This window comes from Dermochelys coriacea, chromosome 4, assembly GCF_009764565.3.
Source record: "Dermochelys coriacea isolate rDerCor1 chromosome 4, rDerCor1.pri.v4, whole genome shotgun sequence".
NCBI classification, from domain to species: Eukaryota; Metazoa; Chordata; order Testudines; family Dermochelyidae; genus Dermochelys; species Dermochelys coriacea.
This window is the reverse complement of record NC_050071.1, coordinates 53,516,468-53,529,748: the sequence shown is the minus strand read 5'-3', so window position 1 is coordinate 53,529,748 and position 13,281 is coordinate 53,516,468. Positions and strand designations below refer to the sequence as shown.

General features: G+C 39.8%; 1 protein-coding gene across 14 annotated transcripts in view; it reads left to right on the top strand.

Annotated features, from left to right (window-relative positions):
- Nucleotides 1-13,281, top strand: part of MGAT4D (MGAT4 family member D) — a 103,118-nt gene that overhangs the window by 58,542 nt on the left and 31,295 nt on the right. For 13 of the 14 annotated variants that reach the window (XM_038400425.2, XM_038400430.2, XM_038400427.2 and 10 more), the window contains 2 exons: nt 2,461-2,574; nt 5,021-5,096. In XM_038400425.2, the coding sequence (XP_038256353.1) occupies nt 2,461-2,574; nt 5,021-5,096 (190 nt within the window). The remainder of the gene's footprint in view (nt 1-2,460; nt 2,575-5,020; nt 5,097-13,281) is intronic. The other variant, XM_038400429.2, reaches the window with a different exon arrangement.

Genomic DNA, 13,281 nt, shown 5'->3' with positions numbered 1-13,281 from the left:
AAAAATTATGGGACCTCCCTTTTTGCTCCTGGCAACTTGCTCTCTTCACTTTCCATGAAGGTATCATTTCTGATGGCAAGTACCTCAGCCAGAAGGGTGGGGCGAGTTGTCAGAACCCCCTACACAGTTTTCCATAAGGATAAAATTTATCTTTGTCCTCACCCAAAATTTCTCACGAAAGTAGACCTGATTTTCATGTTAACCAAGCAATCTGTTTGCCATTGTTCTTTCCGAAACCCCATGCACATAGGGATGAAGAACAGCTTTACTCATTGGATGCGAGAAGGGTTTTAGCTTTCTACATGGACTGGAGTAAATCTTTTAGAGCCTCTATGCAGTTGTTTGTAGTGGTTGCAGACAGAGCTAAAGGCCAACCAGTTTCCACTCAGAAAATCTCATCCTAGGTCCCATTTCATGCGTGTTTGTGCTACCCACTGGCTAATACTATTCTGCCGACTAGAGTGTTGGTGCATTCTCTCACCGGACAGGCAGCTTCTGCAGCTTTCTTGGGTCCAATGCCAATTGTAGATATTTGTAAAGCAGCCACTTGGTCATTGGTCCACAGTTTTGCTTCTCATTATGCCGTTGCCCGTCAGTCCAGAGATGATGCCAGTTTTGTATGGGTTGTCTTACAGTCTCTGTTCAGTAGATTCAAAACCCACCTCTATGTGTGTTTGCTTCTGAATCACTTACAGTGGAACTGAACAGGTAAAACACATCTCAAAGAACAGCTATAGAAAGAAGGCAACCATTTTTTACCAACAAGCAGACCAGTTTGAAGATAACCCTTTATTAAGAATGGAAACTATGCACAGAAATAAGGTAGTAAAACTTTCTGCAACTGTCTGGCTGTAGCCTGCTACTGTCCTGTTCTAGATTCCTTTGTTTCTGCTCCACAGCAGAAAGTGTGTCATAGGAAAGCCAAAGACTTCATGAAAAGTGTACATGAAGTGTGACATCTCTACTCTCTAGCACATAGTTATTCCCGATCCCATATTGGAAAAGGTATACCAGTATAAATCACTTTTATACCGGTATAATTACATCCACATTAGGGCTATTACCAGTTTAGCTATTTTAGTAAAACGTCTGAACCAAAATGGTTATTCCTGTAAAACTTTCAAGTGTAGACCAAGCCTCAGTATACTTTTCAGTTGAGTTAAGTTTATTCAACTGAGTTAGCTTGATTTTTAAAAACACATCTTTTTGCCCATGTAGACATGGTCTGGGATTCAACGTGGGGTTAGGAACTGCCTGTACAGATCCCTATGCCAGGATTAACACCTGAGGGCTAGTTAGATCCACAAGGAATTTTAGGGCTAATCTACATGGTGAGTAATGAGCTGTACGGGAGGGTGATTTCTAAAGTACATGTATTAATTGGCTCGTGTAGTGTGCACTAGCAGGTCTAAGGGTTCCCCAGTGTGCTTTAACATGGTACTGTTTCAACCAGCACTATATTAAAGCAGACAATGGAACATTTAGTGCACACCAACAGAGTCTAAATGGACCAGTTAATGTGCTTTTGAAATCACATCCCCTTTGAGTGCATTATCCCATTGTGTAGAAAAGCTTTTACATACCTAACTGCCTCTTTAGGCACCACTATGATCTTAAAAATGTCCAGTCAGTTACCGCCTAAACCTGTAGGTATTTAAATTCCTTAGGCATCCAAGTTTTTGCCAGTGGGCATGCACAAAACCACCTGAATCCTGACTCCACTGACTGCTCGGCACCCTCGCTGATGTCTAAGACCTAGCAGGATTCTCAAACTAGTTGTTCCCCTGCCTGTCTCACCTGTGGGGCCTGATCTGGTAGGGATTTGCAGAGCATGCCAGACAGTCGGGGGGAAGCAGATCAAGAAACAAGTGAGAGAGAGTGTGTGTGTGTCTGTATACCCATCCCAGAATACCCAACAGCCCAGACTCGGGAACTGACATGGGAGATCCAAGTTCAAATCCCTGCTCAAAACTGGCCTGAGTAGGTATTTGATGCCTAACAGGTTTCCCATATCATAGGTGAGTGCTGTACCCTCTGGGCTATTGGCTGTGGTGGAGTGGTCTCTCTCTCTCTTTCTCTCTCTCGGTCATTTTTGTGAGAAAGGGCTGACCTGACTTAGGCACCTAACTCCAGGAAAGAGTTCATGGCTGTGAATTCCAAGTGGAGATAGGCACCTCCCTGTGACCCACACTTAGGCACCTAACTACATTTGAAGCATGGGCCTAGACTCTGCTCCTCTCCCCAGCATTTCCTACTGGCTAGCTTAGGTCCTGATCAGCTTCCTGGATTCTAAGAATCCCATTCTTAGGTGCCTAACTTTCCCCGTGCATTGTATAACTTGATGCTCAGGATTCCACTGAGCATCAGGATGCCTAAATGTTAGGCATTGCAATGCTGGCAGTTGCAATGTCTAAGTCCTTTTGTTGTTTTAGCCCTTGGTTATTAATCTTTTCTTTACAGCTTCCCTAATGAAGTGCAGTCGGGCGTTCTTGAGATTATTTCCCCTCTTGCTTCCTATTACCCAGACTTCTCCAATCTCAAGGAAACATTTGGAGACTCAAAGGAAAGAGTAAGGTAAGATAGGCTATGTAAAAACTTTCCAAGAATTTTGTTCAACAATAACTCCTTTAAATAGTCCACTGTATTTAAATTGATAAAGCACTGTAAGTTTAAACAGAAGGTCATGGAAAATTTATTTAATACAAGTATAAGTATGTGGGAAACCAATGCTGTTGTTGATGTCCATCAACTTCAGAGTGAGAGCAAAATATTCTCCCTGTAGTCCTGCTTCTAAAAATCCAACAGGTTTAAAACTGAGTTTATAGTGCCAGATGATGATTTATATAGATTAGAATAGTATGGTGATAAATGGCCTCACTTTTGTTGTTGTTACTTCTATATAATATAATGAATCATCTTTACTAACTCCTGGTGGTATCACTGGCCCACTTGCTTCAAATTCATTATCAGGAAACTATAACCTGAAACTGGTTGATTTACAGAAGCTGATCAGTTTTTCGTAGACCAAAAATAAGCTTAGATTGTCACCAACAACTTTTGTGGCTCCACATTCATATGCTCAAGAGCAATGAGCTGCCAGTTTGAAGCAACACAGATGATAGCAAGAGAACAGTAGTGCATGTTGCATACATGAATGAAATCAGGTTGCTTTTTTTTTTAAATTAAATCCCATTCTTTCTAGAGATTAAATATATTTGGTACACATCAGGAGAATATTCCTAGTTGCTCCATCAAGGGCCAAATTCTTAGAATTGCACAGCTATAATTTGGATTTTGCAGTCATCCTCAAACCTTTATAGACAAAGTGAAGGAAGAACTCTTTTTATTTTTTATAAATAAGCTTTGTGGAATTTAAAAAATAATAAGCACAAACAATATTTAATATCAATAGATCTGGTTAGGAATTTTCATCAAAATGCAATTTCCACAAATTTGACATTTTTCATGGTAAATTTTGATTTTGCCAAAGTTTTTCCATTTTTACTCAGTAACAATGAAATTAAGTATTTCATTTCAAGTTGGATTGACCCAAATCGAAATACCTTGGTTTGTCAAACCAAATCAAAATGTTTAATTTCAGTTCAGATCTGTGTCTGCCTGAGTTGCCATGGTGCCTCATGCTCCAGTTCTCCTCTCTGGCTGAGCTCTCTGGCTGGATGCATCTCCCATGAACCATGTAAGTCTCTTCTCTGGTTGAATCGTGTTGATGAGTCTTGGGAGATACAGTTCAACTGCGGGACATGGCCTAGAAAGGAGACTGATGGCGTGGTGTGCTCAAACTATAACTCCCATGAGACACCCCGGTAGCTCAGGTCGACACTTTTCAGTGTCGAATTGATGCAAAATGAACTATTGCAATCAGTTTCACAAACCAAATTGAAATGTTTCAATTCAGGAATGTCTGAATAGTCCCATTTTTGATAATTCTAAATCACTTTTGAGGAATTGTGTTCCACTCAGATTTTGATATTTTCACTTTTGTCCCAATTTGGGATGAAAACAAACTTTTGTAATATTGGAATTTCCCACGTTCGTGCTTGAGCACTTTCTAATTTGGCCTTGAGTGCCTTTTAACTTTTGGCGCCAGGTGATTATTTATAAATTTGTAAATTAACTATCTTCTGGTGAGCATGATAGATTTTAAGGGACTCTCACTTCTCAGAAGGAATGTTTAGAAAATGTTTGGAATGAGAAACAGATTAATTATAGGGTCTTAAGTACTAAATGAATGGCAAAATCCTACTCTCTTTATTCACACAAGCATTCTTGCCCCCACTGAAACTATATGGGCAAGACTGCTTGAAAAAGATTTGGGACAAGTATGAAATGATCACTTCTTTGATCTCTACTGCTGAACAAAATTATGAGGTACTGAAAATTGTATATATATGCTCTAAGATAATAAAGGTAAAAATATTCCTAGTTCAGAAATGTATCAGGTACATGGAATTTGATAATTAAAGTCATGAGCCTATCAGCTGTACTACAGTAATTAATTTCTAGAAATCTTTTTGCATATCACTTTTTATAAATCTGCTTCTTTAAAGTCTTGTCGCAAATTAACAAATATCAACTTTATTGATAGTAAAATGAGATGGTTTGCTTTGTAGAGGAAAATTTACATTTTACTATTAAATATTACAATTAAATTTGTTGACCTGCTTCTGTGTTGACTCATAAAAGCACTCTATTTTACTGCATGGTGAAATCTCAATAAATTATAATTGTTACTGTTTATAACAAAACAAGAAGAGTGGTTTAGTTCACCTGACATGTATAAATTGGTTTATTACGCTGTGCATAGAGGAAATTCTAAAACTGAGTTTATTTTGAATCAGACACTTTTTTTTTACTAGCTTTCCTCTGATCCATTTAATAGTGAGTAGGAGTAGTTGCTAATATAGACTTCATAATTATAGTGTTCGAATGCCAGTATTATGCTGATAATTCCATTGAGAAGTCCAGAGAAAGTTTAACAGAATGTGTTGTTTATGTTTAGGTGGAGAACTAAACAGAATTTGGATTATAGCTTTTTAATGCTATATGCACAATCTAAGGGAACATTTTATTTACAGGTATGTTCACATTATCAATAACCAGCTGTAAATCAATAAATAAAATGTGCTGATTTTTAGTATTAGCAGTTTAATTACTGTTGAACTACACCGTGAAGGTAAGTCTCCTGTGTTTTTCAGTATATTTGCTCACATCATTTGTAAGCGTGAGTCTCCATATTTTCATAGGTTTCAGAGTAGCAGCCGTGTTAGTCTGTATTCGCAAAAAGAAAAGGAGTACTTGTGGCACCTTAGAGACTAACAAATTTATTAGAGCATAAGCTTTCGTGAGCTACAGCTCACTTCATCGGATGCATTTGGTGGAAAAAACAGAGGGGAGATTTATATACACACACACAGAGAACATGAAACAATGGGTTTATCATACACACTGTAAGGAGAGTGATCACTTAAGATAAGCCATCACCAGCAGCGGGGGGGGGGGGGGAAGGAGGAAAACCTTTCATGGTGACAAGCAAGGTAGGCTATTTCCAGCAGTTAACAAGAATATCTGAGGAACAGTGGGGGGTGGGGTGGGGGGGAGAAATACCATGGGGAAATAGTTTTACTTTGTGTAATGACTCATCCATTCCCAGTCTCTATTCAAGCCTAAATTAATTGTATCCAGTTTGCAAATTAATTCCAATTCAGCAGTCTCTCGTTGGAGTCTGTTTTTGAAGCTTTTTTGTTGAAGGATAGCCACTCTTAGGTCTGTGATCGAGTGACCAGAGAGATTGGAGCGTTCTCCAACTGGTTTTTGAATGTTATAATTCTTGACGTCTGATTTGTGTCCATTCATTCTTTTACGTAGAGACTGTCCAGTTTGGCCAATGTACATGGCAGAGGGGCATTGCTGGCACATGATGGCATATATCACATTGGTAGATGTGCAGGTGAACGAGCCTCTGATAGTGTGGCTGATGTGATTAGGCCCTATGATAGTATCCCCTGAATAGATATGTGGACAGAGTTGGCAACGGGCTTTGTTGCAAGGATAGGTTCCTGGGTTAGTGGTTCTGTTGTGTGGTGTGTGGTTGCTGGTGAGTATTTGCTTCAGATTGGGGGGCTGTCTGAAAGCAAGGACTGGCCTGTCTCCCAAGATCTGTGAGAGTGATGGGTCGTCCTTCAGGATAGGTTGTAGACCCTTGATGATGCGTTGGAGAGGTTTTAGTTGGGGGCTGAAGGTGATGGCTAGTGGCATTCTGTTATTTTCTTTGTTTTTTCCCAAAATGGGAAAAATATGAACTAGTTCATTTCATTAAAACAAACTGGGATGTGTGTATGCTGAACTGCAAAATCTAGACTCACAACTTCCCCAGAACGTGTAGGTGGTTGGCTCCATATAAGATCCCCCAAATCTGGGTTTAACTTCAGAATAAGTCAAGACATATGGCTGATTAGCAGTCTACAATGAAAAGAATGCACTGCGCTGTAACCATCTAGAAAATTTCACAACAGCTGTCTGAGAGAAACAATAAATTAGCTAAAAATAATGGTGGTGAGGTATGAAGGAAGAGATATGAAACCAGGAAAGAATACCAGGTAGAAAGCATCTTTACCTCATTTAATGTTTACCATGGGTTTCACTGGAGAGGAGAGCATCCAGAAATTCCATTCAGGTGGGAAGAGAACTGGAATGGGAGTGAGGCTTGCCCAATCCCATGATGGATCTTAGGGTTCTGCATGGAAGGGTTCTCCCAGGTGGTCAGCAGCAGGATGGGCACATAGAAGGGCTGCTTCTCCTTCCTGGAATTGCTACTGGATAAAGGTTAAAAATTTCAAAGTGATTTAGGAGTAGAACTGTCCAAAGATGGAAAATCTCATTCTGCGGGAAATACCGAAACGTCAAAAAAAATTGTTCTGAAACAGAATGAAAAATGAGATGTAGACATTGCCCACAGAATGGGAATTTTAACTTGGCCATTTCATTTCAATGTTTTTAGAAATGTTTCCAAGGCTGCCCAGAACCCCAGCAACCTGCCAGGTGAGGAACTGCACAACTTGGGGATCCTGGGAGCCAGAGCTCCCAGGCTAATGAGGAGCTTTGGGAGCCTGGAATACCTGATTCTTCAGCAGCCCACTTTGCAGGCTGCCGTGGAGTGAGGAAGCCCAGGCTGCTATGGAGTTGGGAGCTTCCAGAACTTCCAGGCTTCTGGCTCCATGTTTGCACACCAGATGGGCTCCTGAGGAGCCAGACAGGGGAGCTGTCAGGAAACCAGGCATGTTTTGGTAATCCTTGGCAGGCAGGTTTCCATCAGAATTTTGTCAAAAAAGACACATTCCTGGAGAATATGCTTATTTTGATAAAGCAGCATTTTCTAGTGGAAAAATGATCCATCCGAAAATTTCTGACCAGCTCTATTTACAAGCCTAAGCCCAATCTTCAAACATGATTGACCTGCTTAGGCAGGGGTGCTGGAACCATTCATATAGTGGGGGTGCTGAGAGCCACTGAACCAAACTGTAAAACCTGTATATGATGGAAACCACTTCAAGCCAGGGGGTGCTACAGCACCCCCTCAACCCCTAGTTCCAGCACCTATGTGCTTAGGGGCTAAAGTATCAGTGCAAGTTAATGAGACATAGACTCCTAACCACCTAAGTCATGTTTGAAAATGGGATTGAGCTGTCTATGTCACTTGCACACTCCTGAAAATGTTACCCAAGTCTCTAATGCACCTTAGACACAGCCAGGGAGAGGATGGCTGTCCAGAAGTTAACAATGTCACCAAACAAAGTGCTCCGTACTTTTAGCAGATGACACTAAGCTGTGGGGAGAGGTAGATATGCTGCAGGGTAAGGACAGGGTCCAGAGTAACCTAGACAAATTGGAGGATTGGGTCAAAAGAAATCGGATAAGGTTCAACAAGGACAAGTGCAGAGTCCTGCACTTAGGACAGAAGAATCTCATGCACTGCTACAGGCTGGGGACTGACTGGCTAAGCAGCAGTTCTGCAGAAAAGGACCTGAGGATTACAGTGGATGAGAAGCTGGATATGAGTCAACAGTGTGCCCTTGTTGCCAAGAAGGCTAATGGTATATTGGGCTGCATTAGTAGGAGCATTGCCAGCAGATTGAGGAAAGTGATTATTCCCCTCTATTTGGTACTGATGAGGCCACATCTGGAGTATTGCGTCCAGTTTTGGGCCCCCCCACTACAGAAAGTATGTGGACAAATTGGAGAGAGTCCAGTGGAGGACAACAAAAATTACTAGGGGGCTGGGGCACATGACTTACGAGGAGAGGCTGAGGGAACTGGTCTTATTTAGTCTGCAAAAGAGAAGAGTGAGGGGTGATTTGATAGCAGCCTTCAACTACCTGAAAGGGGCTTCCAAAGAGGATGGATCTAGGCTGTTCTCAGTGGTGGCAGATGACAGAACAAGGAGCAATAGTCTCAAGTTGCAGAGGGGGAGGTCTAGGTTGGATATTAGGAAAAACCATTTCACTAGGAGGGTGGTGAAGCACTGGAATGGGTTACCTAGGGAGGTGGTGGAATCTCCATCCTTAGAGGTTTTTAAGGCCCATCTTGACAAAGCCCTAGTTGGGATAATTTAGTTGGGGTTGGTCCTCCATTGAGCAGGGGGTTGGACTAGATGACCTCCTGAGGTCTCTTCTAACCCTAATCTTCTATAATTCTATAATTTGTGTTGGTGTGATTGGGGAAGATTATGACAATACCAGAAATATTGGTGCTTGCATAGGGATGGTTATTATGAATTTCCAGTTTCCTTTAAGAATAATTGAATGTTGTTTACCTTATATGAGACATCTTAAGGGCTGTCTTGTGGCATATACCCAGAACCTAGGTTGTGGTGGTGCCTATAGCACTTTTCTGGAGGACTAGAAGGGAAATGATGCCCTTCCTCTTGGCCCTTTCCAGCCTGCCACTCCTTCCCTTGGTCTGTCCAGTCTCTCAATCTTTCCCCAGCACAGACCCTGACCTGTACAGAAAGGCTTCAGACAAGGGGGATGAAATGGGTGCTACAGTGGCAGTTGAGGACCCCCTGCACGCATGGATCTAATGGGAATACTCTAGGCCACTATTTGGAAGCTCCGTAACAACATGAAGAAAAAGCTTAAAAATTCTTTTCCTCAGCCCATTACTTACCATACTGTAACATAAACATTTTAGATTACAATTGAGGTTTAGTGACATTTTTTCGGATGCTTTTGTTTTACTTGTTCAGTATGTTTAGTATTTTAGGGAAATCTTAAAACTGAGAGTTTATTTTACTCTTTTCTAAGAAATAGTATCATTTTGGTAAATAACTTATATGAACTTCTAAAGTTGAAAAGACAATAAAGTTATGTAATTGTGTATCTACAGTACACTTACTATCACATGCCAGCTAAAGCCCCAGTTCAGCAAAGCATTTAACTATAATGTCTTTGCTGAATTGGGATCTAAGTGAGCTGCTTTGTGAAGTGCACTTATCACAAATAAATATTTTGAAAAAGATAACGAGACCTAACATTTATTCAGTCATCTCTTCTACTTTACGGTTTTGTATGTGATCAGCTACTGTATCTTCAGCTCTGCTCTCTTTATACTTGGTAATGTCTTTGTTAATCAGTAAAAGATTGAGAGATGTTTAGAAACAATTGTCATTTTCACTGTAATTGCTCAACTTTTTTGCAGTACATTAGAGCCTCTTGAGACACTTGTATTAATGCCAGAGCCAGGATAATAGGATTGTAAGTCATCCATAAAAGCAGGCAATCAAATTTCTCCATACCTAGGAGGAGATGTAGTTTTTTTCTCATGTCCATTTAGAGGAGTTTTATACTTAGGTAATTATGTATTTCCAAAGCTGAAAGCATCTTTGAGTAGCTCAATTACTGCAGTTGTTGGGAAGTGCTTTCTATCAATCCTCATGGGAATTTAAACGAAAACATTAAATATGACAGCAGCTTTCACCATCTTCATTCAGAAGTTGTTATATACTCAGCCTTACTTTTTTGAGGTGCTTTTCCACTCTAGTATCTGTAGCAAACCTGCCATCTCACAATTTTTTCTTATTGACTGCAATTAACTTAATAAGAACATAAGAATGGCCATACTGGGTCAGACGAATGGTCCATCTAACCCAGTATCCTCTCTTCTGACAGTGGCCAGTGCCAGATGGTTCAGAGGGAATGAACATAACAGGGCAATTTTATTGAGTGGTCATCTGTCATCTATTCCCAGCTTCTGGCAGTTGGAGACTTAGAGACACCCAGAGCATGAGGTTGTGTTCCTGACCATCTTGCCTAATAGTCATTGAGGGCTCTATCCTTTGTGAACTTGTATAATTCTTCTATGAACTTAGTTATATTTTTGGCCTTCATAAAATCTTCTGGCAACGAGTTACCAGGTTGACTGTATGTTGTGTGAAAAAGTATTTCCCTGTGTTTGTTGTAAACCTGCTGCCTATTAAATTCATTGGGTGAACTCTGGTTCTTGTGTTACATAAAAGGGTAAATAACACTTCCTTATTACTGTCTCTACACCATTCATGACTTTATAGACCTCTTTTGTATCCCCCCTTTGTCCTCTGTTTTCTAAACTGAACAGTCTCAGATTTTTTAATTTCTCCTCCTGTGGAAGCTGTTCCATACCCCTAATTGTATTTGTTGCCCTTCTCTGTACCTTTTCCAATTCTAATATATCCTTTTTGAGATGGGGCAACCAGAACTGCCCACAGTTTTCACAGTTCTTTTATGTATCCCTTTCCTAATGGTTCCTAACATTGTTAGCTTTTTGATAGCCACTGTACTTTGTGGATAGGTCTCCTAAAACATCTACTCAATGATTCCAAGATCTTTCTTGAGTGTTAACAGCTAAGTTAGAACCCATCATTTTGTATGTATATTTGGGATTATGTTTTCCAATGTGCATTACTTTGTATTTATCAACATAGAATTTCATCTGCTGTTTTGTTGCCCAGTCACCCAGTTTTGTGAAATCCATGAGAGAACCTTCCCTTTTATCCCATGACTGTTTACTTTGCTTAACAGCCTTTGGTGAGGGATCTTGTCAAAGGCTTTATGAAAATCCAAATACATTATATCCACTGGATCACCCTTATCCATGTGTTTGTTGTTACCCTCAAGCAATTCTAATAGATTGGTGCGGCAAGATTTCCATTTACAAAAGCTGCGTTGACTCTTCCCTTACATGTAGTGCTCATTTACATGTCTGATAATTCTGTTCTTTACTATTGTTTCAACCAATTTGCCTGATGCTGAAGTTAGGCCTACTGGCGTGTAATTACCAGGATTGCTGCTGGAGGCTTTTAAAAAAATTGATGTTACATTAACTATTCTCCAGTAATCTGATACAAAGACTAATTTAAGTAATAGGTTGCAGAACTACAAACTGTGATATGTTATTTCATATTTGAGTTCCTTCAGAACTCTTGGGTGAATACGATCTGGTCCTAGTGACCTATTACTGTTTATCAGTTTGTTCCAAAACCACCTCTATTGACACCTCAGACTGGGACAGTTCCTCACATCTGTCACCTAAAAAGAATGGCTCAGGTGTGGGATTCTAACTCAGATCCTTTTCAGTGAAGATCAATGCAAAGAATTAATTTAGCTTCTCCGCAACAGCCTTGAGTACTACTTTAGCACCTTGATTGTTCAGTGGCCCAAATGATTGTTTGGCAGCCTTTGTGCTTCTGATTTACTTTTTTTAAAAATTGCTGTTAATTTTTGTCTCTTTTACTGACTGCTCTTCAAATTCTTTTTTTGGCCTCCCAATTATACTTTTACACTTGATTTGCCAGAGTTTATGCTCTTTTCTATTTTCCTCAGTAGGATTTGGCTTCCAATTTTCAAATGTCGTCTTTTTGCTTCTAACCACCTCTTTTACTCTGTTGTTAAGCCATGGTGGCATTTTCTTGGTGGTCTTACTGTTCTGTTTTTTTTTAATAATTTGAGGGATGCATTTAGTTTGAGCCCCTATTTTGGTGTTTTTAAAAAGTTTCCATGCAGCTTGCATCCATTCCACATTTTTGACTGTTACTTCTAATTTCTCTTTAACTTAACTTGCCTTTTTGAAATTAAATAATACTGGGGTGGGTTTATTTGACATTTTCCTTCTATTGCATGTCAAATTTAATTACTTTATGGTTACTATTACCAAGCAGTTCAACTCTTGGACCAGATCCTGTACACTACTTAGGACTAAGTCAAGAATTGCCTTTGCCCTGGTGGGTTCCAGGACTAGCTGCTACAAGAAGCAGTCATTAATGGTGTCCAGAAATTTTATCTGTGCATCCTTTCCTGAGGTGACATGTTCTGGGGTGATAAATCCTCATTATTAGTGGGTTTTCTGTTTTTGTAACCTCTCTAATCTCCCTGAGCATTTCACAATCACCATCACCATCCTGGTTAGGTGATTGGTAGTATATTCCTACAGCTGTACTCCTATTATTCAAGCATGGAATTTCTATCCATAGAGATTCTATGGTACCGGTTTGATTAATTTAAGATTTTTACTGTATTTGACGCTATATGCTTTCTTTCACATATAGTGTCATTTTGACTTAATATTAGTGGAAATCAGTAGGGATGATCTTAATCTCAGCCCAATTAATTGAAAGAGATCTTGGGTAGACAAATTACAAAAGATAATAAAATTAAGATAAATTGGGAGAAAAGTGTACAATAAGGCAGTTCAGTGAAAACAGCAAGAAAAACGTATGAAAAATCATCTGTGATCAGGTCTTAAGGGAAAAAATGTATTTCCTGTATTATTTTAATAGTTACATTTTTCACTACATTGTCCTTAAGCACTTGAGTGGACTGGGATTTTAAAGTTGCCTTTTTAATGCTGTTTGAGTCGTGACCTAAAGATCTTTGAAGTCAATAAGACTCTCTTCATTGACTTCAGCGGGCTTTGGGTCAACCCCTCTGTTTGGAAGATCTCCTAAATGGTGTCATCTTTAAGTGTTTTTTAAACCTGCAGCTTTCCTTGTTGGTGTTTTTTTTCTTTTTCCAAAAAAGGAGGGGGTCTCTTACTTGAATGAGATATCTGAATGTTCTGATTATATTGGGGCATACTAGAACAAGATGTTTCAAGTAAACAGTATTTGCATATTCCCATTCTTTGCAGTTCACCCTAACTGAGTAACTCCCAGTGTGGCTCCCTGGGGCCCTGGTTACAGCATTTTAAAGCACACTGGAGTTACTCAGTTAGGGTGAACTACAAAGAATGGGA